This window comes from Vidua macroura, chromosome 13 (genome assembly GCF_024509145.1).
Source record: "Vidua macroura isolate BioBank_ID:100142 chromosome 13, ASM2450914v1, whole genome shotgun sequence".
In the NCBI taxonomy this organism is placed as follows: Eukaryota; Metazoa; Chordata; class Aves; order Passeriformes; family Viduidae; genus Vidua; species Vidua macroura.
In genome coordinates, this window is record NC_071583.1 from 3685746 (window position 1) to 3711852 (window position 26107).

Below are 26107 nucleotides of genomic sequence, written 5' to 3' on the forward strand. Positions count from 1 at the left end.
GCCAATGGGCGGTCCCGCGGCGGGGGGCGGGGCCGGCGGCCGTGAGGGAGGGGCAGGAAAGGCGGCGGGAAAAGCGGCGGGAAAGGCTCGGTGCGAGCGGCCGGCGGCGCGGTCTGAGGGCAGCTCCGGGCTTGTCATCGTCCTCCTCATGCCGGCCCTGCCGTGCAGGTCCTCGCGGGAGGGAACGCGGAGCCGTTTCCCCTTCACGCGCCGGCCCCTCAGAGAGCTCTTGTTCTTTCCTCCTCGCTTTCTGTCTGAGGGTGACTGCGCTTCTCTTCCTCCCCAAGTCCCTGTTTGTGCCTTTTTATCCTCGAGCTCACAGAAGATCCCCGGTTGGAAGGGGCCCACCATCCAGTCCAGCTCCTGACTGGACACACTCCCCAACAATCCCACCCCGTGCATCCCTGAGAGCATTGTCCAAACGCCCCTGGAGCTCTGGCAGCCTTGGGGCCGTGACCATTCCCTGGGGAGCCTGGGTAGTGCCCCACCACAGTCTTGGGGGGACGAATCCTTTCTTAATATCCTGCCCAAACCTCCCCGACAGCTTCATGCCATTCCCTCGAGTCCTGTCACTGGTCATGAGACAGAAGATAGAGAACAGGACCTGTCCCCTCCGCTTCCCCTCGTGAGGATGCTGAAGATCCCAGTGAGGTCTCTCCTCCCGCCTCTCCCAGCCTGGCACACATTCCCTGTGCTCCTGGGATGATCCCTCGCCCATCCTGTGCCAGCACTTGGCTCTGAGGATGTGAAGCCCTGGCAGAGGAAGGAGCTGTCACTCCTTCCTGGCCAAGGTCCCGAGGTGAGGCAAAGAGCAGATAAGAGGCTCTAGCCCAGCCCCTCTACTAACTAGGAAAGAGTTCAGTTCACAGCAAATCACATTTTCCTTCCATTTTCAAAGCTGAAACATCTAAAAGTAATCCTAGGACACAAAAAGCTTGTAGGTAGTTTCATCATCGGTTTGTTGTGTGATCTCAGGTGAACGGGTGAGGCAATCACACCTGAGCTTCTTCATTAATGAAACATAAATTATAATTGCTCCTTGTAAGGTATTTGACACACCTTGTAATAAAAATGTACACAGAGAGGATGATTTCATTTTGTGTCAGTTCCCAGCCTGCTCGTATTCACTGAGACCCAAGAATAAGAATAATTACCTTGTTGGGGAAGATGTGGTTTAAACATCTAGGTAAAGACAATGAGAAACTGTTTTACAATCCAGGTTTTTTTTTTTCTTCCACTGAATTTACACTGAGCCTCATTAAGATTTACGTTTCAGATTTAAAAAACATACTTTTTGAGAGTTATAGGCTGATCCTGGGCATGGATCAATAATTTAAATTATTTATGGTGTAAGACCAGCAGCTACTTCTGCTCTGAGCAATGAAGCTTAGATTGGGTATCTTGAGATCCCTGACCCAACTTGACTTAAAGCAGTTTCCCTTCACTGAAGTGTGACGGCAATTTTTAAGGTATTTCCACCCAGTTTGAACCAAAATTGATTGTTGTGCTTTGAAATACAATCTGTAGCAATTCAATTCAGCATTCCAGCAAGGGAGATGCAGCAGAATCCAGTGAGAACAATAACAAAATGACAACAATCTTATATTTCAAGACCCACTTAGGTCTTCAGAAAATATTGTACATCGATACACATCAAAGGATTTTAAAAATGAGCATAGATATTTTGTTTGCTTTGTTTAAATTTATAGCTGCAGAACCTGAGTATGGTACAATAACTTGACACTAAAAATCATGGATCTCTGAAACATCCAGAGAAGGAAAGGTTTTGGTTTTTTTCTTTTTCTTTAAAGTATATCACAGCCACCTCGAGACAAATTATATTTCTCCTCTGAGACAATGACTAAAAATCTTTATTGTGCTTTTAAAAAATCTGGAAGATTTGGGAGTATCAAAAGATGAGAACAGCTCACACACAGTGCTTTAAAAAAAGAGGCTGAAAAGAGAAAAATGGTATTTGTGGGAGTAGTTTCTTTGAAAAATTACCCACAGGAGACATAAAAAAAAATAAGAAATAGTCAGATGTGACAAACATTCCAGGCTTTACCTGGCTCAGCCACTGGCCCCAGCAGGTCCCCAGGGATTGTCTCCTATTAATCCAAGAGCCTGTGGCAAACTGGCTGGCAAAGTTTCCTTTCCAAGCTGTATTTCACAGCCTCCTCCCAGTATATCCCTGGGACAGGAGCTTCCTGACATCACCCCACAAACTGGGACCAGTCAGACTAAAACCAGCCTTGTTTTCTCACCTGGAGCCTCAGGTGTGAGGAACCATGGTGCCCTTTGGAAGCGCTGAGCAGAATGGGAAGGAGATCTTTCCCTCAAGGTGTGAACCCTGAGAAGGTGTGACCCTGTCCTGCACAGTTCTAACCCTCACAGGAGGGAATTAACATTTTCAGGAGGATTCAGGAAGAGATGCTTCTACAAGAACAGGTCTTTAAAATAAAGAGCCATGTCATTTCTGTGTCGTTATTTCAGTATTAATTACCAATTAATACTGAAAGACTGAATTAATACAAATTAATACTGAAATTACTACACTTTTGGGCTATAGTGGAGTTTTCACAAAGTAACAGCAACAATTAAGGTATGTTTACAGAAACGTGAAAGTCAAACCAAAACATTTTACCTCAAAAGAAAACATTAACAAAGTGCTTTGTTCTTCTTCCATGCTGATTCTCAATTTGGTGTTTTGTCTCCATTTTCATTTCAAAGGAAGTGTTGACAGTTTAGTTTTTATTCTGATCCAGAATGAAAGCAAAATTTCCAAACATCACTCTTTCTTTTGAAGCTGAGATAACAATTCCTTATCTCGTGCCAGCGGGAGGTGCAGGCTGATCCCAGCACACACGGGCACTTGCCCCAAGAGCACTGGGGAATGTTTCCAGCCCCTGCAGGGACCATCCTGGTGACCACCCCATCCCATCTCACCTCTGGAGGGGTGCTCCCTCTCTATTTACCACCATCACATTTTATTGTAGCTGATGGAGAGGAGAAAAGGATTCTCTGGCAGTCGAGAAAGTGTCAAGATTTATTTCTTTCAGTTGGTTGTACTTTATTCCCAGCTTGGGAAATCTCTCTTCTCCCCACAGCAATAGTGGCTGGAGCCACGTTGGCAAGTGAAAAACCCTGTACCACTGAGCAGTGTGACTGTGAGTGTGTCACACACCCCACACACCCAGAGCCTTCCCAGAACCCACACAAGGCTGGTGTTTTACAGCTGGCCCACCTCTGCCCATCCATTCTTGATTCCAGAGAGCTGAGGCTCAGCCCAACACATCACCCAGCTGGGAACAGTGTCAGCAGCAGGATTTGGGAACAGACAGCCCAGGAGCTTCTGTCACACACAGATGTCACAACAAGGACAGCACAGCAGTGACCATACAAGAATGTCAAAAAATGCATACAAGAAGGAGGGAGGGGAAATGATGACAAATGATCTCCAAGGAGTGAAGCATTATGGAGAAACAGTAAAAAGTAAAAGATAAAACTCCAGTTTCCTTTGAGAGAAGTATGCTGATCTGATCTATGCTCACTGTAACACAGCTGGAGCTGCAGCATGACACACGAGCACTTTGGGGGAAGTTAAATGCATTTGTCTCTTTATATCCAATATCAGACTCTTTCACTACAGTAAAACTGTAAAAGAGGAACATTTATCTGTGTTCCCTGCTGTCAAACCCGGTATACACACACTAAAACATCCCACCTACAAAACTCTATCCCAACCAGACCAGCACAAAATCTTGTATTTAAAAGAAAACTAGCAAATTATAGAGCTTGCTTAAAATTTCATTTATTTGTATTGTAAGCCAAGGGATCATCCTCAACTCAGAAATGCACTGCTCAGCCTCCTTGGGAGCTGTAACAATCAGTGCACTTGTCAAAGAAAAATCCACAAGCAATTCAGTGACAGAGAAAAGGGACATTTTTTACACACATGCTCGTGCTGTGCACACACACACACACACTGAGCAGTTTCCAGTTTCCCCTGTAAGCAAAATGCTGGTGAGCTCTATCCATTATACCATTGGAAATAACTAAAACACAGGAGAGGAAGGGGAAATGAGGACATAAAGTCTTTGTAAGTATTTACACACCCCATTATTAAGATAAATGAAGGCTAATTAACATGGAATTAGCCACAAGTATGAAATACAAAATGAATTAAAACTGGTTTCTAAGTAAGATGAATATTACAATCAACTACTGTTAAAAATAAAATATAACATAGTTTTGGAAGCTGTAGTGAAATATAAATTAATAATTCTAACAACAACAAAAACCAAAGTTACGTAATTGTTTTAAAACACTTTGGAGAGCTCAAATTATTGTTTTTTTCCTCAGAAAAAGCCCAGCAGGGGGGAGCCTCCCCCATTCTTCCTGCCAGCTGATATTACATTAACAAGAGTCTTCATGTTAAAGCAAGTACTTCATATCTTTAATAGCTGTTGAGAACACAACTCAGTTCTTCCTAAACAAAATGTAGCACCTCCTGTGAACATGAAAAGCATTGCTTTAATCTCTTATCAGTTCATATGCAATAATGCCTTTGTTTTGTAATGAATTCCACTCCTTCATTTGAATGTGCCTGTAGTTGCAGGGTTCTGCTGAATCACAGCTTACACAACCACAGCCTCTGAAACTCCAGAGCCTCAGCACTGAGGCTGCAGCTGTCTGGGCAGCAAGACTTTGCTCTGCAGCTGTCTGTGCCTTGGAGACACCATGGAAATCAGGAATTCGGCCTGCCCAGCATGCAGCTCCACCAGCCTCGTCAGACCTGTGTCAGCTTTACCCTGACACTTGAAAATAAAGACCAAAAGCAAGCTAATACTTTATACAAACTCTCAGAATTGCAGGCCTAAAGGTTTACCTGTCATGCACTATTTTAAACTTTTAAAATCAGCAGCTTTACCTTATTTTCTCTGCCTTCTGGTTCTGAAATCTTCCAATACTCATTTGGGTTACATTTCAAACTTCTCTCAGTAGGTAGGTAGAAATGTACTCGTTTAAAATTGGCAACTGAAACTTCAGCTGAAGTTTCAGTTGCCAATTTTTAAACATTTTTCTATTTCAGCTGAAACAGAAAATCCTAAGGCAAGTTGGAAAAGCATCTCTGCTCAAGTTTAAGTGATTTTCTGGGTCCCAGGCTTTCAATCACAACAGTCGAGCTGCCTCTGTCCTTCACTCAATTTACACTCAGGTGGCAAACACTGTGAGATAAGGGCTGGAGTCACAACACGTTGTTTAACCAAGCTGTGATTACGATTTGCAGCAGGGGTGCAAACAAGGTTTCTGTTCCTGTTACACTGTAAGGTCCTGCAGTTCTGCTGTCCCTTACTCCTGTCCCACTGCTCCCCTGCTCAGCTGCCTGCAGCCCTGCTCTCTGCCAGGCTGTGTCACAGACACTCTCGCACTCCAGGGCTTGGGAAAAGCTTGCTGGAACTCCATCCCGTGCACAGGCTCTTATCTGGCAGCCTGGGATGGCACCAGGGTCGTGTTTTCCCTCCTCTCAGGAACTGCCACACAAGGAGAGAGAAATGTGTGAGACAAGAGGGAGACTCCTGGTGTTTTCTTATGAAACCCTGCATTAGTCCTGACTGGATAGGGGAGAATGCCCAAAACTGCAATTGCTCAGAAATCCTATTTTAACTTTGGGAACATATCCTTTCCCTCATCCACAGTCCCCAAGCATTTCTCTCTAACAAATAAATGTATGATACATGTACAGGGTATCCCATCTGTGCCAGATTTCCTTTCATTAGGGGAAGGCTCCATTATCTCACCCTGCTCCTACTTTGCCTGTTAGATACAAAAATGTGCAGTTCTGAGTAATGGCTGATGTCTTCTGCCCAACAGACTTGAAAAGTAACATCATTTTCTCTGCTACCTCCTTGAAGCACTCCTACACACACCCATAGGGCTTACACCTAGAAAATGCCCTCTGGGAGTGTGCTCTTGGATCACTTCTCTTTAGGAGTGAGTCTGCTCTTGGATAGCTGCTCTGTAGGAGTGTCCTTACTTCCAGTTCCCCAGGGAATGGTCCCAAGCATCTTTCAGCTACTGCAATTTAAATAAGCTCTTTGTGCATATCACAAGATGATGATTATACCTTGGAAATTTAAGCTAAATTAAGTATTTTAAATAAACATCAAAGCCATTTTGTATCCTCTTCCACTTTGAGGCTATTCATTTTGATCCCAGCATAAAGGTCTCAACTTCCCATCCCTGGAAGTGCTCAAGGCCAGCTTGGACAGGGCTGGAGTAACCTGGCCTAGAGGAAGGTGTCCCTGCCCATGGCAGGGTGTGGAACAAGATATCCACGATGGTCCCTTCCAACCCAAACCATTCTAGAATTCTGTGCTTCTGTGATCGCAGAAATGGAAGTGCCAGGCAGAAATACATTTCCATGCAGGAGAGGGGAGTCAGGGGCAGCACTGGCCATCTCCCAAGGCAAGGATGGAAAACTGTCTGGCAGTGGAATACTGCTGTTACTGTGCAGGGAATAGCACTTAAAAGAGGAGGATGGATCAACAGTACCTGGGTTTGTACTCCTCACTGACAATAGTCTTGGACTATTCACATTACCAAGCCAGAGAATACATTCTTAAACTGTAAGGGACTGGAGAGGCAGGCCACAACTGTACTCCACAAGGAAAGGATTCTCTTGCTATTCTCAGCAACAATCTCAGCAGGCTTCTAGGATTTCCTGCTTTTTGTAATTTCAAGGGTTATTAGAAAATTGAAAAAAAGAAATATTTTAATTCGGAGTTTCAGTAAAAGAGTTCATAGTCTTCATTTATATCCTTCATGAAATGGAGTACAAGACTTTTAACTTCTGTGTAAGAGAGCTACAGTTAGTATCTGTGGTTGGCCCCCAAGTACACAATGACACGACTTTCATACACCTTCTTCATTGTTTTCTCAATTTGCTTCAAAAATACTTGTGGAATTCTCCCACATAAAGTGTGCACTGTATCCAGAAACCTCGACTGCAGAGGGTAGTACAAGGACTGGAAGAGATTGTCTTCAAATGGAAACTAAGGAAAAGAAACAAAAAATAATGTTTAGTTCTCGCTAGTTGTGAAAGAGCATTTTATAAGTTTCTGTAAGAGAAAACCTTCCATTGGTAGGGAACATTTTGTCCCTCACCTGCTGAGTGTCACCAACCCCATCACTTCACACCCTGCCTGCCTGAGAGTGTGCATTGACAAGAATTTTATTAATATAAGGATATTGTAAGGAAACAGGAGTTTTGGCAAGCAGAGCTGCACACACACAACATCCCAGCCTGTGCCTACGGACAAGCTTCTGCCCTCCGTGTGCCTGGAGGCTTGAGGTGCTCAGGGAGGACAAGCTTTCCCTGGGAATTTATGGACCAGAGCTGCAGCCCCAGCATGAGAAACTCCACTCCAGCATCTTTTTCCTACATTCAGTATTACAGAAAAGCAATTTATCAGCCTTTTTGAGTACTATAATACAAAGGAGAAACATTTAAACCACCTCAAATGCATGAGAAGCCAAAGCAACCATGTTCATTTGTGTCTGGTGGCTTTTACCCAAACACAACTACCCAGCCTGATGGCTGGCAGAGCAATCTGAGTGAACCCACCCCGGGGCACAAGGAGTGGCTCTGCGGAGGCAGCACTTACATCCCGGATCACCTCGTAGAGGGCCTTGAAGGTGGGCTGCTTGTCGTCGTGGTAGACGCCTCTGTTGCCGTGCAGGATGGAGACCCCCTCCTCCTCCGCCCCCCTGCAGTTGCTGCCGTACATGCAGTGGTCGGGCCGGTAGTTCCACTGGCAGGGGAACACGTACAGGCACTCTGCCCACGCCAGCAGGGCACAGGGAAGGAGAAGAGACACGTCAGACAAGAGTTAAAACAAATTAAACCAGCCTGGGACCGATGATCGGGGAATGTCCAGTCACGTCTTTTGCAAGTATCCCCAACAGAGACACCTCCTTCCCTCATGGGTGACTGACTACACTCCCCAGCTGCTGGTCCTGAAGAGACAGGACTGTTGTTTTGTTTTTTTTTGAGAGTTTTAAAGTTTTTCTAAAAGTTTTTTATGCTTTCTGATGTTTACATATTTTTACCAGAGTTTTCACGCATGTTTATGTAAATAATGATTGTTTTGCATTCTTCTTTGTGCGTGGAGAGAATGGATGGACTGTTGATTTGACCAGTGTGACTGGAGAGGTGGCAATTTCACCCTCCAATCCACTGTCACTTTTGAGATTCTATATATTGCAGAGTCAGAAAATAAAAATCACTCTCTTAGTTCTTTTCTTCCCTCTTTTGCATCTGGCGTCCGTGTGTGAGTTATTTCGTGTCGTATTATAACACAGGACAACACAAAATCTGGGACAAGCTAGGGGAGCCCTTGAGAAAGCTGTAGTGAAAGAATCAAAGCAGAGAGTACACAGCAGGTGGCACTGCCCAGCACCCTCTGCCATAGAAGGACTTTCTGGAGTGACAGGAGTGACTGGGGAAGCACACACAGCAGTGGGGTTATGAAAAATCCAGACTCCTCCTGAAGCCAGCAAAGCATATCCAGTGTTTGCTGCTGAAGCTGTCACAGAGGCCATGACAATTTGTTACACAGCAGAGCAAAAGGGGCGGTGTATTTTATCCACAGCCCTCCAAAGAGTCATCAGCCATTAATTTCACAGGTCTAGGTTATTTAGAGATGAGCCTAATCTCTCAAAAGGGCTCATAACTCCCTTTCTCCTGGTGATTTCTTTTAAACTCCATGCACACAGTGCTTGCAATCTGCTTGTCATAAATCACTCCAGTCCCTGCAACCTTTCTGCCTTGGCCCTGGGGAACAATGAATCATGGCTGGTGCCAGCAGGGCATGGCAGAAGCACTGAAGATTGAATCCTTCCCTCGGCCTTTCCCAGCTTCCCGGGAAGCCTGCAGCTGGTCTCATGCAGTTCTTGAAAAGCAGAAGAAAAACTTTCTGAACTTTTCTTTCCTTAAGGCCTCTCCAGCAGAGTTCTCCAGAAAGGGAGAGCAGTCTTTGGAGATGGGCAGAGGGAGCAGCTCCTCAGGCCCAGGGAACAGAGCTCTCTGTGGTTTTAACTCACATCTATAAAAAGGCACCTGGAGCAGTCTTGGCCAATTCCCTCCCCAGCCAGTCTCCACAACCCAGAGCTTAAGACCCCAGAAAATCCAGTTTTCTGTGCCAATGGTACACAGTTCTTTCTTTTTCTTCTCATGAGCAGTCTGATATTATGCAATTCATAAAAAATTCTTTACCAGTTCTGAGGAAAGGACAGACTGTGGTGCAGAAGAGTCTTCACATGTAGCTTTGATAGAGAACACTCATCACAATATTGAAGTATTTTTGCAACCTTTGTTTTTTTCCTGCACACTTCAGTGAATGGCTTGTGTCTGATGTCACAACTAATCTGGCTCCATATTTTTCTTTCTCCAGGAGACCATACTCCCATAACATTTGTTTATTGTTGGAAATTAATTCCCACTCTATTTTTCCCTAGACTGGGGGTAATCTATGGTGTACCAGGGACACTGATGTTTGACATCTGTCTGCAGTAAACAGATGTTTGCTTTTTGCTTTGCTTCTCCTCACTCCAGCAGTTTGCCTGGATTTGGGTATATCCAATTACCTACCCTGTGCTCCTCAGAGAAAAAGAAAAGGGAGCAGAATAAATAAAGATAATTCCAAACTTGGTTTATTCTTTGGATAAGTTAAGGTGACAAGGTCACATAGGAAACCAGGAGAAGCAGTAGGGATGGATACTCAGCATCCATGTAGAAGTATGAAATGAGGTTCTCAGCTTCTCTGGGAAGTGTGTGCTATGCTCCAGTGTTTAAATCTTGCATTTCTCACCAGCAGGACATCCATGACATCATCTGGTGCCTGCTGAGGCCGGGTCACTCAGCTCAGAGGCTGGAAACTGCTTTAGACGAGATATCCCAATGGCTGTGTCCACTTTCTGTCTCTATTAGCTTTGTTACTGATTTGCATAAGCATCACAAGTCAGCTGAATTTCAGAAAAATGGGGCTTAGCTTTGCAGAAAGTTTTGCACTTTTACATTACGATAAATATCTGAAACAAAAACATTTTTGCAGCTACACCCTGGTCCAGTGACACCCTGAAGGACACACACGACATGAACTTCATCCCTTCACTTCATCATTACTTTTACACCTCATTATTTTCTCAAATCTCCAGAAAACAGATTTATATATTCAATGGAACCAAGTCCAAGCCTCATTACCTGCAGAAATATTTGCATAGGTTATAAATCCTTTGAGGATGCAGTTACACAATAACTCCATACCAGAGTATTTATGCATATTACAAATAACAAATAGCAGTTTAAAAAAATCAAGCTCAAGATATTTTCCCAACGCAGATAATGAAGAGTCCAAGAATCATTCCTTACCTGGGTTAAAGTAAAAAATTATATTTAGCAAATCCTGGTCTCCCCACGTGATGTAATTTTTGTACTTTTGGTACAATGGATATAACATTTCCTCCCAAGTCAAGCCACCTGGTATCAAGCTGTTCTGCAGGGCAGCAAAACAAAAGTAAGGGATTAATATCATGATCATTGCTGTGGTATCTAACCCAGACTGGGAACAACAAATCTCTAAGTTCTGCTAAGCCATGTTGGACACCCAGGTGAAAGCTGAAAAACTGCCAGGAAATGCTGGACCTGGACAGGGCTGTAACAGCAGAACTCACTGTGTTTATCTAAACAGGAAAACAAGATCTCCTGGGCCCAGCTCTGATGTCAGCTCCTGCTATTCACAATCTTCCTATTCCAAGTAACAGGAGGGGAAAAAAGTGGAAAATGCAGGGACAAGGTGAAAATCAAGGCATAAAAGCAAGGAAAATTACAGACTAAAGATGATCCTCCCTGGGAATTATGGTAGTAAGAGGAATGCTTGGGGTTTTTTCCCTCCAGCTGTTCCTGTAGCAATGTGGGAAACCCGTGGCATTGCCTGAGGAACTCCTTGGGGTAAGCAAAGTTTTAGTGATTACAGAATATGTGCTCAACAACATGGATCTGTTGTGAAAACGTTCCCTTCTCACTTACACCAGTTCACAGAGTCACTTATCTGCAGCAGGATGCAAAAGTCTACTCACAACAGATGCAAAAATCACCAGTTTCTCAGGGTGTTCACATCAAGTTTTCCAATTTTAAAAACAATACAGTGACTGCACTGAATATCTTTGAGTTTGCTCTTTCATGCATCTTTTCAGGGCAATATAAGAAGTTGGGGAAGCCATTTTTAACACTGTTACCAGACTCCTTCAGCTGCCAGTTCTCACTGCTCCAACCTTGATGAAGTGTCATTTATTTTAATAATCACATTCACAGTAGCTTTTGGTATCCAATTACACATATTCCATATTTCTCCGATTCTTTGTATTACGAACTTCATGCAACTCTACACTGAGCTTTCCAAGATGTGAAAAACACACCAATCCTGAGTTTCTGCACCAGCTGCATTTGCTCTCACCTTGAAGCGAGTGCTGCGGATCCGTGTCAAATTCATCAGCATCACCCCGGAGTTGATGCCGGTGGTGCCGTAATAGGGGTGCCGGGCGAAGCGGCTGTACCAGCCAATCTTGGGGATCTCGTGCTCGGGGGCCATGGCAGCCAGCTGGGTGGAGTTGAACTCTCTCAGGAGGTGCCAGATGTCATCGATGGGCCTCAGGAACAGCACGTCAGTGTCCACGTAAAGCAGGGAATCCACATCCTTTAAAATCACCTGTTTGCGCAGCAGGATGAAAAACAAATCAGAGAGACGACAAACACAAAGGTTATTGGCAAAAGAGACTTTTACTTTAAACTGATCACTTGGAAGAGGCTATTGATTTATCAGCTATATGTAATTACACAGAGGAACAACAGTTATCAGATCATTGGCTTGTTGTTTGCTGTGGGGTTTTTTCTGAACTGCACAATAAAGCAGCTACAGAGCACTGAGGTTGGATTACCCTTCTTATGATGCAGCAATTCATCGAGCTCCTGAAATACCTGCAAGGACTATTTAGTACCTGTTCAGAAATTACATGTAAATAAAATATATTTACAGAGCTATTTTCAAAATCTCCACTGGCAGAAAGAGTAACCCAGGTAACCCAGGAGACCAGAATATTTAGACTTCCCTTCACATATAATTAATATATACAACTGGTTCACATTAATTAAAACAACCCCATTGATCACCAACATATGTGCATCCCCCATGAAGAACAAAATTGGGTTGTTAAACAGAAATGTCACATTAAAACATACCAGGTTGTATTCTGAGCTATGTTACCAGATTCTGCATGAGGAATAACCACAGTAAAGTTGGTCAGGTCAGAAGGGTGTAAACTGCAGATTAGAGCCAGGGTATTTCAGCAGTTCCTGCTGACCATGTTCCCCCTTGTGGCTGCCCAAATCCTTACACACTCCTTCCCTAATATCCACGGTGGGACAAATGACCTGCTGCTTCAAGTCTTTGTAAAGTAATAAAGATCATTACCTAGAGCTGACCACCAGTTCCAACTGCATTTTTTGTTGCTCTTCGTCATTATTTGCTAAAACTGTCCAGAATTTCTGGAAGTACTGAAATTTTCTTACTTTGGTCTAGCCAAAACCCCTATCTACTTCTCTCTCTTTCTTTGAAAAGCAAACCCAAAAGGTTTTGGATTTTCACCATGTAGAACACAACAATCACTCTCTCATCCAACTGCAATGACATTAATGACAAACTCTCCTATTTATGCAGGTTAAAAGAAGTTCTACCAAAGAAATTGAGTTTTACATAAATTCTAATGTATTGTGACTGAGGATTACCTGTGAAATAAGAGTGAACAACATTAGGATTGATGGGTGAAAAATATCACCTCTAAGCATGCTCAACAGGAATCCACTAAGATGCCAAATCCGTGAGTAAAGACTTAAATGAGATTTTTCACCTGACTCAACACATTGGGATTCAGACTGACATTTAGTCAAGTTTAACAAATCCCTGACCTGTATTTCTGACAGGATAACTACACGTTCTTCCTACAGAACAGGGCAAGCAGGAGAAGGAACTGTCTCTGCATTTTAAACAGAAGTTAGGCTTACAACAAACTCTAAGTAAACACATTCAACACAGCCCAGATCTCTCTGCCGGATGGAAGATTATAGCAATACAGCATTTCCCCACAAAAACCCCACAAGCCAGCACGTGGAGGTATCAGTAAGTAACTGACAAAAATTGTTCAGTAATACACTAAGAGCTCAAAGTAAATATTTGCAGATGTTAAGTATCCTCAAGCCCAGTATTAAAAACCAAACCAATAAAAAAGACAGCTACTGTAAGAATAAATCAATAGAAGAAAGACAGTCTGAAAGGAAGAAAGGTTTTCAATTTAAGGATGTCCTGGGTATTGTGTATTAATTATTTTGCAGCACCTAGGATCCCTGATTCATAGGGACCTGCTAAGTCACATAAAATCAAAATACATTAAAAAAAGAAAAATCACCCCCAAATTTAGTCTGAGACAGGAGGTAACACTGGAATACAAGCAGAGCAGACTTTGCCTGTAGATCCAGAGCACACTGCAGACCGTGTAAGATTTTTGTCTAAGGGAGCCCTGGTAAAAAGGCAAATTGAAGCATTTTCAGCAGGAAGAACTCACCCCAGTTGAGGGGGAAGTTTAACGGGTACCTACAGACCCTCCTCATCCCTCCCAAGCATAAGTGACAGCCTGGCCACTGCTTCTTCCAGCAGAAAAGCATTCTTTCAGCAGCTTTCAATACGCAAATAAATTTAAATCTGTGGAAGTCTATGGACTGTTATAATTTTCCTACAGATTCAAGCAGGTAGTTCAGCTCTTTGTGCAGTGCCTACCAGCACCTGACCCCACCTTGTATTCCACCTCTCAGGAGTCACATGCTCTCCTTTCTGCTGGTTAAAAGATTCTTCCTCTCTCCTGTGTCCAAGGTGTTGTCCTGCAATGACACCCGAGTGGCTAAAAAAAGAGCTGTGCTACCTCCTTTAAGCCCTTCCCACTTTCACATGTTGAGTATTAAGACTCCTTTAAAAGCTGCAGATGTCAGTTTGAATTGCTCACATCTCTCCTGGCTGTGCCTTGGGAAGGGGGGGATTTAATTTCACCAACTGCAGCTGTAGGCGTTCCTCACAGAGCAGGAGCTTGCAGTGCAGGTTAGAAGTGACACAGTGACCTAGAGCAGGAGCTGTGCCAGGCTGTGTCTGGAGGACTGAGCTCACACAAACCATGCAGACACACCTGACAGCCTGGGATTTTGGAAAGGGATGGCCAGAAACATGGCTTGTTCTGCTTGTCTTCCCCTTGCTCTGCAGGCACTTACAGCTTAAAAGTGTGATTTTTTAATTTTTTTTTTTTTTTTTTTTGCAGCAATACAGCGTATTCTTAGTAAATCTGTCAAAAAGTTCTGCACGGAACTGGCTATATTTAGCCTGGCACTTCACTTAAATGCTCAATTATCTGTAATTTGATTTCACAACTTCTGTCTCCATAGATTCTCCCTGTCTTAGCAAGGTTGGCAAAGAATAACACGCTCCTCAGTAAACACACACTGGTGTACTGTGAAGCTACCTAAGGGTTTGTGAGGGCTCATGTGGCAGCTTAGCACAGCTTTATCCAAAATTAGGGACAAATCACTAATGCTAGAGTAACAGTGCCACAAAGTTGAGTTACTAAACCTCATTGTAGTAAGAGATTAACTCAAGTTACAGCAGAGACTTTTGTCTAGCTAAGGCCCTGGCATCTATTCCCACTGGGCTGGATACTTGAGCATCCCTCAAGAGGAAAGCTGTAACACAGGGATATTGCTCATCTATCTTAAAAGCTCTTAAGTAGATTAAGTGTTTTGAGAAGGGCTCTAAATGTTCATCCAAAAATCATCCAAAAATCCCTTAGGCATTTCAGGATACTTTAGCTGATTGTTTTGGTAGCTCCAGAAGAGCAGCACAGAGACAGCTGCAGCCAGCCCTGAGGGACCAACATCCCTGGGACCAGAGGATGTTCCTCACCTGCTGTCTTAACACCCGTGTCAGGAGCACAAACCAGTTCCCAGTGTCTGCTGAGAGCACTGCCCTCCTAGTTTAATGCTAAAGTTTCACCCTGTGCTTACAAAAAGATCTACATCTTCCACCCTGTGTCTCTACAAATGCCCTGGATGGTTTTGTTGCAGCAGAGTGCAGCAAGAGATTGACTTGTGAGATCACACAGAGGCTCCACCTACGTCCCCTGCATCTAAGTGGCAAATCAGATGTCTCAGAATGCCTCTGAAAAATGCAGGATGATGTACAGTCTTCCTTTATATTTTGGCATTCTGGGTAGAGTCAACAAGTTGGGAATGTGCACTTCAACCTGTTGCCCAGGACAGAACAGTTCAGTACTGCAAATTGCAGGGTCACATCCCACAGCTCTACTTTCACCACTGGGTAAAACCACTGAAAGGTTCTTACCCAATTTTCCCTGAACACATTCCTCAGACCCTCCTGTCCACTTTCACACGCCTGCTGGTGCTGCAGAGGAGATTTCTTTGGCAGGAAAAGCACTTGTGAATCAAAGACTCGCATTCCACTCGGGCTTAGCATTATCAGGAGCAAGACAATTTGCACAACTGAGAGCTAAGCAGTTGATAACTACTGCTCTCCTGGGTCCTCCCTAAATCCAGGCACATTTCATGCTGCTGCAAGGAAAAGTGCTCAGTACAGAGAAGGACGGGAAAAAATAGCCTGATATTCTGCTGGCATTTATTAAAAACTCAAACTAGTTCTCTAAATAGTGAACTAGTGAACACTTGGAACCCTGTGCTCCCACTGTGTGCTTACAGTTCAAGTGGGATATCAGAACCCAGTTATCAAACACCAAAATACCAAAGTAATGGCTGGAATGATCCATAAACAGCCTACGGTTGTGCCAGTCTGTGAACTCAAGCACCAAACCTTGAGGGTCCCCAAGGACATTTGCCACCTCAGCTATGATGGCAGCATGTTTATTATACCCACATCAACTCCGTGTCAGCTGCAACTCCTCTTGGACAGCCCCTCCTACACAAAGCCATAAACCTCAGCCTGACCACACACAGCATTTTGCAACTGCCCCTAGAGAAACAAACATCTACAGCTGCCCCCTCATTCTGCTAACACAACAAACAACAGTCTAATATTCCTTAAAAAAAGTTACTGGAGAACTTCAGCAACGTGTGAGTGACAAAAAGGAATCAGTAAAAGCACTGCCCAGCCTGAAGGAGTCAGCATGAATACACAACCCTCTTCTGTCATCAGAACAGTGGAGAAATAAAAGTTAAAGTCATTTTTATGATTAGTCTCCCAAAATGACAGAAAGTATCCCAGAAGAACAGAGATTTCTGTTTACCCAGGACATCCTGACACTCTGTATGGAACAAACTCAGCTTAGGGATTATCTTCCAGGTGATACAAATATTGACTCAGGGGACAGGAGGATCCCTGCTGCAGTTGGAGTTACTTCCAGCCCATCTGGCCTTTGTGCTGTTGATAGTCCACCCCTAAATGGCAGATCAGCAGAACTGCTGACAGCACATATTTTCTCACATATGTATTCACAGGCTACGTATCTGGACATGCAGCTGTCTCTGATTGCTTCCATCTGAGAGGGGAAACATTTCTTTGTCCCCCCTCCACTTCTCCTAAGACAGCGATGAAGAAATCTGGATCATGTGAACAGCTTGTCACTTCACTGGAGTCACCCCAATCAACAGCAACCCACGAGATATTTTTTTTGATAGATGTTCTCAGTTCCACAGAAATTGCTTTATGCAAACGTTCTTTCAACTTCTGATATGCAAAATTGGTATCAACACTTCCCTTCTCTCCAAGTTTATGACACTGAGTATAATATAACTTTTCAGTGAACTTGAAGAGTCCAGGATAGACCAAGCTCTTTCATGAAATCCAACTTCAAACACACTGGAATTATTACCTTAAGGGCAATTCTAACAGTCTTGGAAAAAAGAAGTAAAACTCAAGGAAAAGGGAATGCTGAGAGCATCAGTTTAAGGGCTAACATATGGAAGGGAAGATGGTGGGTAAAGCAGGCATGTTGTAAAGAATGTTATTTACAAAAGGCACGCAGCATCTACCCCAGAAGATCTGCCCTGAGAGAGCTCTCACATTCTCTCTGGAGTCTGGAGAGTCTGGAGAGCCTGAGAGGCTCATGGAACCGGAGACAAATCAGAAACACACATCCTTTGTTAGCCAGGAAAAAGCCAGGCTGAATTTCTGAGTTGGTTTTTTTTTTTTTTACAGTGTCTTAAAGCACAGACTAAAATTATCTTTAAGCAGATGTTTCAGCCTTAAAATGGTTTTAATATTATACCAGCAAAGCTTCCTTTCTGTGGAATTAACCTTTTCCTGAAGCAATCTACTCAGAAATCCAGGTGCCTTACCGGAAGAAACAGGCGCTGGGCAGCACATGGTTTGAATAACTTTTTCCATTCCTGAGCATTTCCTACTGAGAAGGTTATTGGGTAAATGTTGGACTCAAACTTCTTAGTATATGAGGAAGGCCACTCCTTTAACTGAAAGACATGGTGGGAGGAAATCAGACACTACACGTTATAGAGCTTTTGTAAAAAAAAATGCATGCATAAGGAATTTATAAGTGTGTACAGTAAGCAACGTGCTCAGCTGCTACTTGTTGATAATGTAATTTTTCTCAGAGATTTAAAACTTGTAACTATTATTTATTTATTTATAACTATAATTAGTTATTTATTTACCAAAATAACAAAGAAACTCACCTTTGTCTCAAATTCAGGCTTAAGGGAATCCTCGGCAAAGATGTGGAAGCAGAGCCTCCTGTTGCTGAAGAGAACTGCTGATTTCAGCATGATCAGCGTCTCCTCCAGCCGGTCCCCACATGCCACCACTGCCAGATGCATGCACTGCAAGGATGAGGGCTCCTGTGGATGTTTCTGCTCTCCAGGCTTCCTGAAAATTCAAGGATAGGCACATAAAAATTACTGTGGTAGACATGAAGAGAATCCCCCATTAACAGACATCAGGGTTGTTTTTTTCTTCATCGTTTTGCAAAGGATCAGGAGGTTTTTTTTCTGGTTAGAAATTTAGAGAAGAAGAAAATAGCATGGTAGTTTCTGTCCATGGTACAGATCAATAGTGTTACAATTATAAGATAAAGGCTTTTTTCTGTTATTCCTACGTTTCTGGGTTTGCAAAAATCACTGCACTACAGACACAGATAAAGCCAATTTCACAGCACCTCAAACCAGACACCACCTTGCTCTGTGCAAATGACAGCTCTTTCCCCAGTCCAGAGGTCACAAAGCCAGAACAGAGTTACAGCTACCCAGCCAACTTTCTAACACAATGCAGATCACACAACTGCATCCAGCAACTTCATTTCCAAGCCCATAATGACTAGACTGGAAGAAGATAGCCACACTTTTTAAAAAAAAAAAAACCACTGCATCCATATGTAAATTGTTCTAACAGTTAATTAATTTTGCTATTAAAGATGCATGCCTTAATCCTGGCCTGAAGGTACTGGCAGAGTTTCAAAGGACTGTTCTCCATTTCACCCCATGGAATCCATGAGATTTTGCTAAAATAGAGATTTTTGAAAACAAATACAGTTACATATCCCAGATGAATCAGACTATATTCCAAGGGCCAAACTGTGGGATTTTCACTTAGCACCCACCTCTGTGGGCTTTAAATACATTTCACCCAGATATAGGGAACACAGTAAGAGGCACAATGAAGCTTCCTGCTAGCCAGAAAAATTAGTTTCTCCTGGGGAGCTGAAGACCTTTTGAAAGCAATCTTTTGGGTCTGTGTTTAGTGTGGAGGTAAAAATTGCATCCTCGAGGAATGCTTGCACCATGGTGTATCCACATTCCAACAGAGATGGCATTTAGCCTCCATCACACAGGATGGAGCTGACCAAGCAACTAAATCCCAGGCACAGTAATCATTCCTGGAGAGTTCAAAAGGCAAATCATTGATCACTGCCTGCTCTGGACATATCTCTGAGCAGAGGACATCAATCCCAGCCCTGCTCAGAACACACAATTACACACACACAATTAATCACTGGAGTTAATGCTACAAACAGAAGTTCTAAATAAGGAGAAAAATTACAGTTTTAAGCTGTTATTATTTTTTTCCAGACACTGAAGTGCTGCTCTGTGTAACAGCAGCATTCTACCCTTCAGAGTAACCCACCTCTGTGTAAAGGAGCACCAGGCACTGACTGTACAAAGCAACACATTTCATTAAGGGTTTAAAATCTTCTGCTATAATCTTAATTAACCCCCAATTTCATCAGTGTATAAATAATGGAATATTACATCTATGTGAAGTGGTATTTACTTTGCAACCTATTAGTGTAAAAATCGCTGAATTATTGAAGGGAATAATTAGCTGCTCACACAGATCACCTTTTCCCCCTTCTCTCCATCTGTGTAATGTTTCCCCTTAATTGAGTCTCTAAATCAAGCCATGCACAGGCTGGGAGCTGCTTTGATGTAGATTCTGGCAATGGAATTCACTGGGAGAGGGACTAAACCCTGCACTTCTATTGCAACATTTCAAAACTCCACACCAAAGCACTCAGCTTTCCTGGGCAGTTTTAGCCACAGTGAGCTCTGCATTATGCAGCTGTTTTGCAGGGAAAAAAATGTGTAGACAACACTTCCAAAGGACAGACTGTGCAGAAGCAATCCTTGGTGAAAGCAGAATGCCTGGAAAGCCCATGGGAGTAGGGATAACAACAGACATCCAACATAGACACCGTGGAGGAGAAAGCTGAGCCTGGGAGGTGAGGAATTCCCAACACTGCAGGGGTTCAGGAGCCTGGAGTGGCCTGAATTGGAATAATCATCCCAGAAAAAGGAGCTATTTGAACTACATCAGTCATAATCTGGAACACTGAGGGCAATAATCAGTGAGAGAAGTAGCCATGAGGTACAGAAGAATTTTGGGACACAACATTTTGCATCTTCTTTGTAAGTACATAAAGAAACTTAGAGGACAGTGAAAACAGAAGTGAGCTGCAATGGGAGATATAACAGTGCCACAGCAGGATGCATTTGACTGCAATTTTAACTTAGGCTTTAAAAAATAGCAATTATCCAGAAGTCTGAGAAGGGGCAGATGTAGAAGAGGCAAAGTCAAACTGCCTGGAGGGCAAACAAGCAGATCAAGGCAAAGAACATCCCAGCACCCCTTCCCTGCCCTGTTCATGCATGCACCCTGTACAAGGCAAAGAGAATGGAAAGGACAGGGAGGAACAACAGCTGGATGGAAGGACATCCCTTGAAGATGTGCAGGACACAGCCAAGCTGTCCTACCTGTAGAATGGGAACAGCTGTTACAGCTCTAAGAATTTCCCACCTCAAAACACTCCTAAGACATTAAAAAGCCCAAAGATCCACAGAGTAATGCAATTATTGTCATTAGCCAATTCATTTACACTCATTCCGTTATAGTTCAACTTGTCTGTTATGAACACTTTGTAGTTGGATTTTATAACCTAAATTAAATGTTTAAGCACATTGAATGCAATGTACAGACCTGGGCCCTAAAGTTTGATATGTTTGACAAGAACAAATACACAAGCAAAGATTAAGCACTCAAGAAAACATCACAAAATACTTGCGGAACACATCCCCACGGAGTGGCTGAAGACTGAATTCCATAAGATGGAGCACAATAAAATGTTTACAGCCAAGACCTCCCAACAATACAGAGCAACTCCCATCCAGTTGCTCACTCGTACTTTATTTACTGAATACAATTTCTTCAGAAAGGCACTGACACAGCAGGAGCAGCCTGAGTGCTCAAGCACAACAGTGTGCATTCCTAGGTCTTAAAGTTTAGATTACATGTAATTTTCTTATTAGTCACAGCCAGTGTCTCAAACATAATTAACCCAAAACCTGTCTAAATCAATCCAAATCCATTCAAAATAATGCATTCCCACCTCATTACAGAGCCTGCTAATCTATTCAAGCCTTCAAATTTATTCCTGAAAGATAACGCATGCAGACGCTTCCAAAATGCAATATAATTGTTGATTTTTGAAACATTCTTCCCATTATGATCTCATTTACTTTTGCAGCACAAACAAGGGTAGATTTAGGCGTTGTATCAAAACTGGTGATTCACTGAACAGGCTCCTTCCCTGACAGCCACCCCGAGTCAACGTCCCAACAACAGCCCCGTGATGTGAAAAACATTTTCTTGCACACTTTCAAATACAAATGTTCTTGTTCTTGAAATACAAATGTTTTTAAGTCAACCTTTCTCACTTTGCAGCAGTTGCACAAAACCAACAGGAGCTGCTGTCAATCCAAAAATGGTTGAAGTTTCAAACTTCTACCACTCAGAGAAAGGGAAAAAAGCCACTTAAAAACAGAATAGATGTTTCTCTCTCCTTTTATGAAGTGGGTTCTTTATGAAACAAGTATGAAATACCTTAGGGTTTCAGCATGTTATTACCAAACTCAAGCCAAACTTGTATGTGTGTGCACACAGGCTGCGCACACAGAAAGAAAAAGTATCTTGACAAGTTGCCATGCAAGTGATGTTTTGCATTGGAAAAGTTACTTTCAGGGACCTAAATGTGCTGGTGAAGGTGAAGATTCCCTTCCCCTGCCTTGCCATGCTGGTTTAAGAGAGAGCATGGTCACATCTGCCCTTCAAATGTAAAACAATCCTCCTTTTTGATACTTTGTACACATGGGTTTGGCACGTATTTAAAATTCTTCATATAAAAAAGTCTTACCAAGGGCATAGAACTTGCTACTTCCAACAGGAATGAGCAGTAAAACCACCACGAAAAATCAAATTTCAAAGCTAACCAGAGCCTTACCTAGATTTGCCAAAATTATCTAATGACCAAAGCAGGACACATGAATGTCATTGCTAACATTTGTGAAGCACCAGCCAGCTAATGACATATGCCTACCTTAAACTTTATGTATAGCTTCTTTTGTTAAAAGAATTCTGCACTTCTTAAAACTTAAAACCTGATGTCTTCTGATATTATGGGACAACAGAAAGCAATATTACAAATCCCAGTCAAAATACAATTCTTCTTCCCTGCACGATGCTGATTCTCATGAAGCAAACACAAATCCTAAGTTACAGCTGTTTCTGAGCTGAGCTCAAATCTTGCATCCTCTGACAAACCAACTTGACAAAGCTGAATTTAAATGTTTTACATTCACACAGACAGAACTTTACTGAAGTTCTGTTAATCAGTTCTGCAGTCTCATGTACACTGTGATCACCTCACAAGATCTCACAGTCCTAATCAGATTTGTTATTATCCTGAATGAATCAGTTAGATAAGGTGGGATCTCTTGCATCAAATAAAAAAAATGATGATCCTTTGCTCATAAGGAGGAACTAAAATGATAATCATGGTCTGTTTCTTACAATCCAAATTCAAACCCCTAACAGTGCTTTCAGTTCAGCTTGGATCAGGCTTTTTAAGCCCAGCAGATCCCAACACCTGATGCCTTTCCAACAAGGCAAGCATCACCTCCGCTTGAACCACTTATGTCACACCCTCCCCACAAAAATTCTTTTTTTATGGATACCCTCACCTGAATAAATTTTAGTAGTAACTAATATAACACAGAATCTTTCAGCAAATGGCTGAATAGGACCTACAGAATTGTGCTTTTCAGTTATACAAACTCCTGCTGGGGCCAATGGTGCAGGATGACGAGGGAAAACCCCACAGACAAAATTCTGAAGAAAATGCACACTTTGAATACTAAATTCATCCTTTTTTTTTTTTTTTTTTTTTTTTTTTGCTGTTGTGTTGCAGACCTTGTAAAAAGGACTTGCAAAGTCAACAAATAATCAAAAAGTTAGATAATGTCAAATTGTGAAACATGAAGCGCTTTGAAGTGGAATGGTTGTTTACACTCTCTGGCAGTTCCACACTTTCCGGGCTCCCTCCTTCAGTGTTCTTCTTGATTTCCATGATAATCACAGAGATATGCCTTAAAGAAAAATGACTTCAGGAGGTACAGTTGCTAGTGGAAATAATCCTGCTTTAATACCGGCATTTAAATTCTGTCCGTGGCCCACTCTCAGCCCCAGAAAACATCTCCTGCATTCAGTGGGGTAACAATGCTGGGGAGAAACCAACTGCTTTAATAAGTTAAGGAGTAAGAGCTCAAGAAACAGGAATAGTCTTTCATTCAGAGCATCTCTGTGAAATCATGAATCAGAGACACAAAGACATACCAAGTTAATTAGATATATGAGGTCACACTGGCCATAATATAATTGGAATGCAAAGGGGAAAACAAGCCCTCCACCCACTGAAAGCTGCCCGTTCTCAACTAATTAGTTTTTTAAAAAATACCCTGCCTGTAAGGTGCTGGGACAGGAAACACACCACACCACGATTTAAAACACCTTTAAAGTTCTGCTGAATTAATTTACATCTAAAAAACATTCAAAACAAAAAGCTCGAAAGCTTAAAATCTGCCAGTGCCTCCGCAACTTGGAACCCAGTGGCACCACAGGGCAATGAGGAGCCGCCTTCCCTTTTCCCTGGCAAACCCGCAAAGCGCAGCTCCCGAGGTGACAGCAGCCCCTCACTGCAGACAGCGAGCACCGCACTGCCCACGTCAGCCTCCGAAACAAGGCCGGGACCAAGGGAAAAGCCGCTATTTCAAAAGCTGCTCCCGCAGAGGAGGGAACCCCCCCCCCCCCCCCCGGCTCGGGCACAGGAAAAACCTTTCGTGGCACCTCTGGCAACTACGCTGCCAGGGGAAACGCGCTGGGGAAAAGTTTGTACTCGCGAACCTCAGCAGTTTGCACAAGCGTCTCTCATCGCCGATCACTAGCGGGGGAAGAACATCTGCGAGAGGGAAGCGCCCGGCGCACCGGCACCAAAGCGACACCGCCGGGGACACGAGGGGCTGGGCAGGGGCACAGCGGCCGGGGGAGTCCCGAGGGCAGGGGCCGGGGCACGGAGCCGCCCCCGTTACCTGGCGCTGGCGCTGCCGCCGCCCGCGGGGCTCCTCCTCGGGGGGCTCCGGCCGAGGCGCGGCGGGCGGCGGGCGGGCGCGGAGGGCGCGGGCGGCGGGGCCGCGCCGCCCGCCAGCAGATAGAGCAGCAGCAGCACGGCCAGGCACAGCAGGGCCGCCGCCACCTTGCAGGGCCGCCGCATGGCCGGGTCAGCACGGCCGCATGGCCGGGTGCGCACCGCGGCACGGCCGGGCCAGCAGCGCCGCACGGCCGCGTCCCGCCGGCCGCATCGCCGGAGCCCGGCCCGAGCGGGGACGTGGCCGCACGGCCCGGCCCGAGCGGCGCGGGGCGGGGCGGGCCGGGCCGCGCCTACCGTACTGCCTGGAGTAGCGGCCCGGCCCCGGGACCGCCCGGGCGCGGCGGAGCGCCGGGCCGTGCCGCGGGCGGGGTGCTCGCTAACGCGGCACGGCGAGCAGCGCCGGGCACGGGCCGCGGGCACTCAGAGGGACCTTTGGTTTCACGGGTGGGCAGTGCCGGGACAGCGCGAGTGCGATCAGGAGAAAAAGGGGAAGCTCGTCGCGACAGCGCGTTTCCTCTGCCTGCGCTAACGGGGAAACCGAGCCTCCGTCCGCCTTGCAGTCCGAGTTCATCCCTTGCAGCCCCAGTTCATCCCTTGCAGCCCCAGTTATCCCTTGCAGCCCCAGTTCATCCCTTGCAGCCCCAGTTATCCCTTGCAGCCCCAGTTCATCCCTTGCAGCCCCAGTTATCCCTTGTAGCCCAAATTCATCCCTTGCAGCCCCAGTGTATCCCTTGCAGCCCCAGTTCATCCCTTGCAGCCCCAGTTATCCCTTGTAGCCCAAATTCATCCCTTGCAGCCCCAGTTCATCCCTTGTAGCCCCAATTCATCCCTTGCAGCCCCAGTGTATCCCTTGCAGCCCCAGTTCATCCCTTGTAGCCCCAATTCATCCCTTGCAGCCCCAGTGTATCCCTTGCAGCCCCAGTGTATCCCTTGCAGCCCCAGTTCATCCCTTGCAGCCCCAGTGTATCCCTTGCAGCCCCAGTGTATCCCTTGCAGCCCCAGTGTATCCCTTACAGCCCCAGTTATCCCTTGCAGCCCCAGTTATCCCTTGCAGGCAGTGTGCACTCCTCGTTCCACCTGCACCGAAGGCAGGTAAATGATAAAGTGCAATACTTGTAGAAGGAACAAGGCGCTCACTCGCTTGTGGGTGGCTTTGTCCCCGTGTGACCCATCCTAGCCAGTCTGCTGTGGGACATCAGCAGAAATGGCAACACTGAATTTCACAGAACTAAATCCTGCTTGGGGTCATAATCTGATTTACGACCTTGAAATGTACAGAGTGACAGAAATACAAGGACTCTTGCTGCCCCATGGAGCTGGAGCACAAGTTGTGCAAAGAATGGAGACACCAACATTGGAAAGGGGACAGAAGGGAAAGTGGAGTGTACAAATTTAGTACAGGAGGAGCCTCGTGTCCCTCGTGGAGCCACTGGAAGTGACAGTGGCATTCACTTGGCAGTGGAACTGTACAGCCTGTCCATTTTACACTGCTCACACCACAGGCCTTCACCAGTGCTGTCCCAAAATGTCCTTTGCCTTAGCATCAGTCCAAACGCAATGAACAGCTACTGTTTCAAGAGTTTGATCCAACTCGGATTGCGGCCAGATATGAAAATGTAAATTACTTCATGCTAAGAGAAAATAGCAATAGTAAATGAGAAACTACAGCAAAACCACAATGCATAAACATATGCTCTTTCCCAAGAATATAGGGACTATAATAACACCCTACCAAACTTTATACTGAATGGAAAAGACTGAAATCCTCGAGCTGTTCAAATGTGTGATTTTTGTATCATCAATACAATCACTTTCTTCTCTAGATGTCTCAGTTACACCCTCTTAGTTATTTTGTTTTGGATTACCATTTCCAAGGTTGCCAGATTTACTCATTATTAGCAATGTAGAGCCAATTCTGCCTATCAATTGCAAAGCTTCATGTTTCTATTTCTCAAGCAAACAGCAAGTTTTCCTAATTACTTGCCCAAAACATTGT

At 44.3% G+C, this 26107-nt stretch overlaps 1 protein-coding gene across 2 annotated transcripts; it reads right to left on the minus strand.

The window, feature by feature from the left end:
- Positions 1-3795: 3795 nt before the first annotated feature.
- On the minus strand, positions 3796-24287 carry GXYLT2 (glucoside xylosyltransferase 2). Of its 2 annotated transcripts, none has more exons than XM_053989586.1 (7): positions 24053-24287; positions 17816-18005; positions 17462-17593; positions 11517-11768; positions 10433-10556; positions 7668-7840; positions 3796-7055 (listed from the first exon to the last, which is right to left on the minus strand). In XM_053989586.1, exons 1-7 carry the CDS (start codon positions 24232-24234, stop codon positions 6873-6875), a joined length of 1236 nt encoding a protein of 411 aa, XP_053845561.1. In that variant the 5' UTR covers positions 24235-24287; the 3' UTR covers positions 3796-6872. The 2 variants fall into 2 exon arrangements, with proteins under 2 accessions (XP_053845561.1, XP_053845563.1); XM_053989588.1 differs by lacking the exon at positions 24053-24287 and adding an exon at positions 23868-23912.
- Positions 24288-26107: the final 1820 nt, after the last annotated feature.

Excerpts from the sequence above, each read along its gene's own strand:
- GXYLT2 (XM_053989586.1), bottom strand. The coding sequence starts at position 24,234 with ATGCGGCGGCCCTGCAAGGTGGCGGCGGCCCTGCTGTGCCTGGCCGTG. Across the intron at positions 11,769-17,461 it reads CCCAGCGCCTGTTTCTTCCG|GTGATTTTAAAGGATGTGGA; the intron begins GTAAGGCACCTG and ends CTGCGCAAACAG. Across the intron at positions 7,841-10,432 it reads AATTTTTTACTTTAACCCAG|AGTGCCTGTACGTGTTCCCC; the intron begins GTAAGGAATGAT and ends TGGCGTGGGCAG.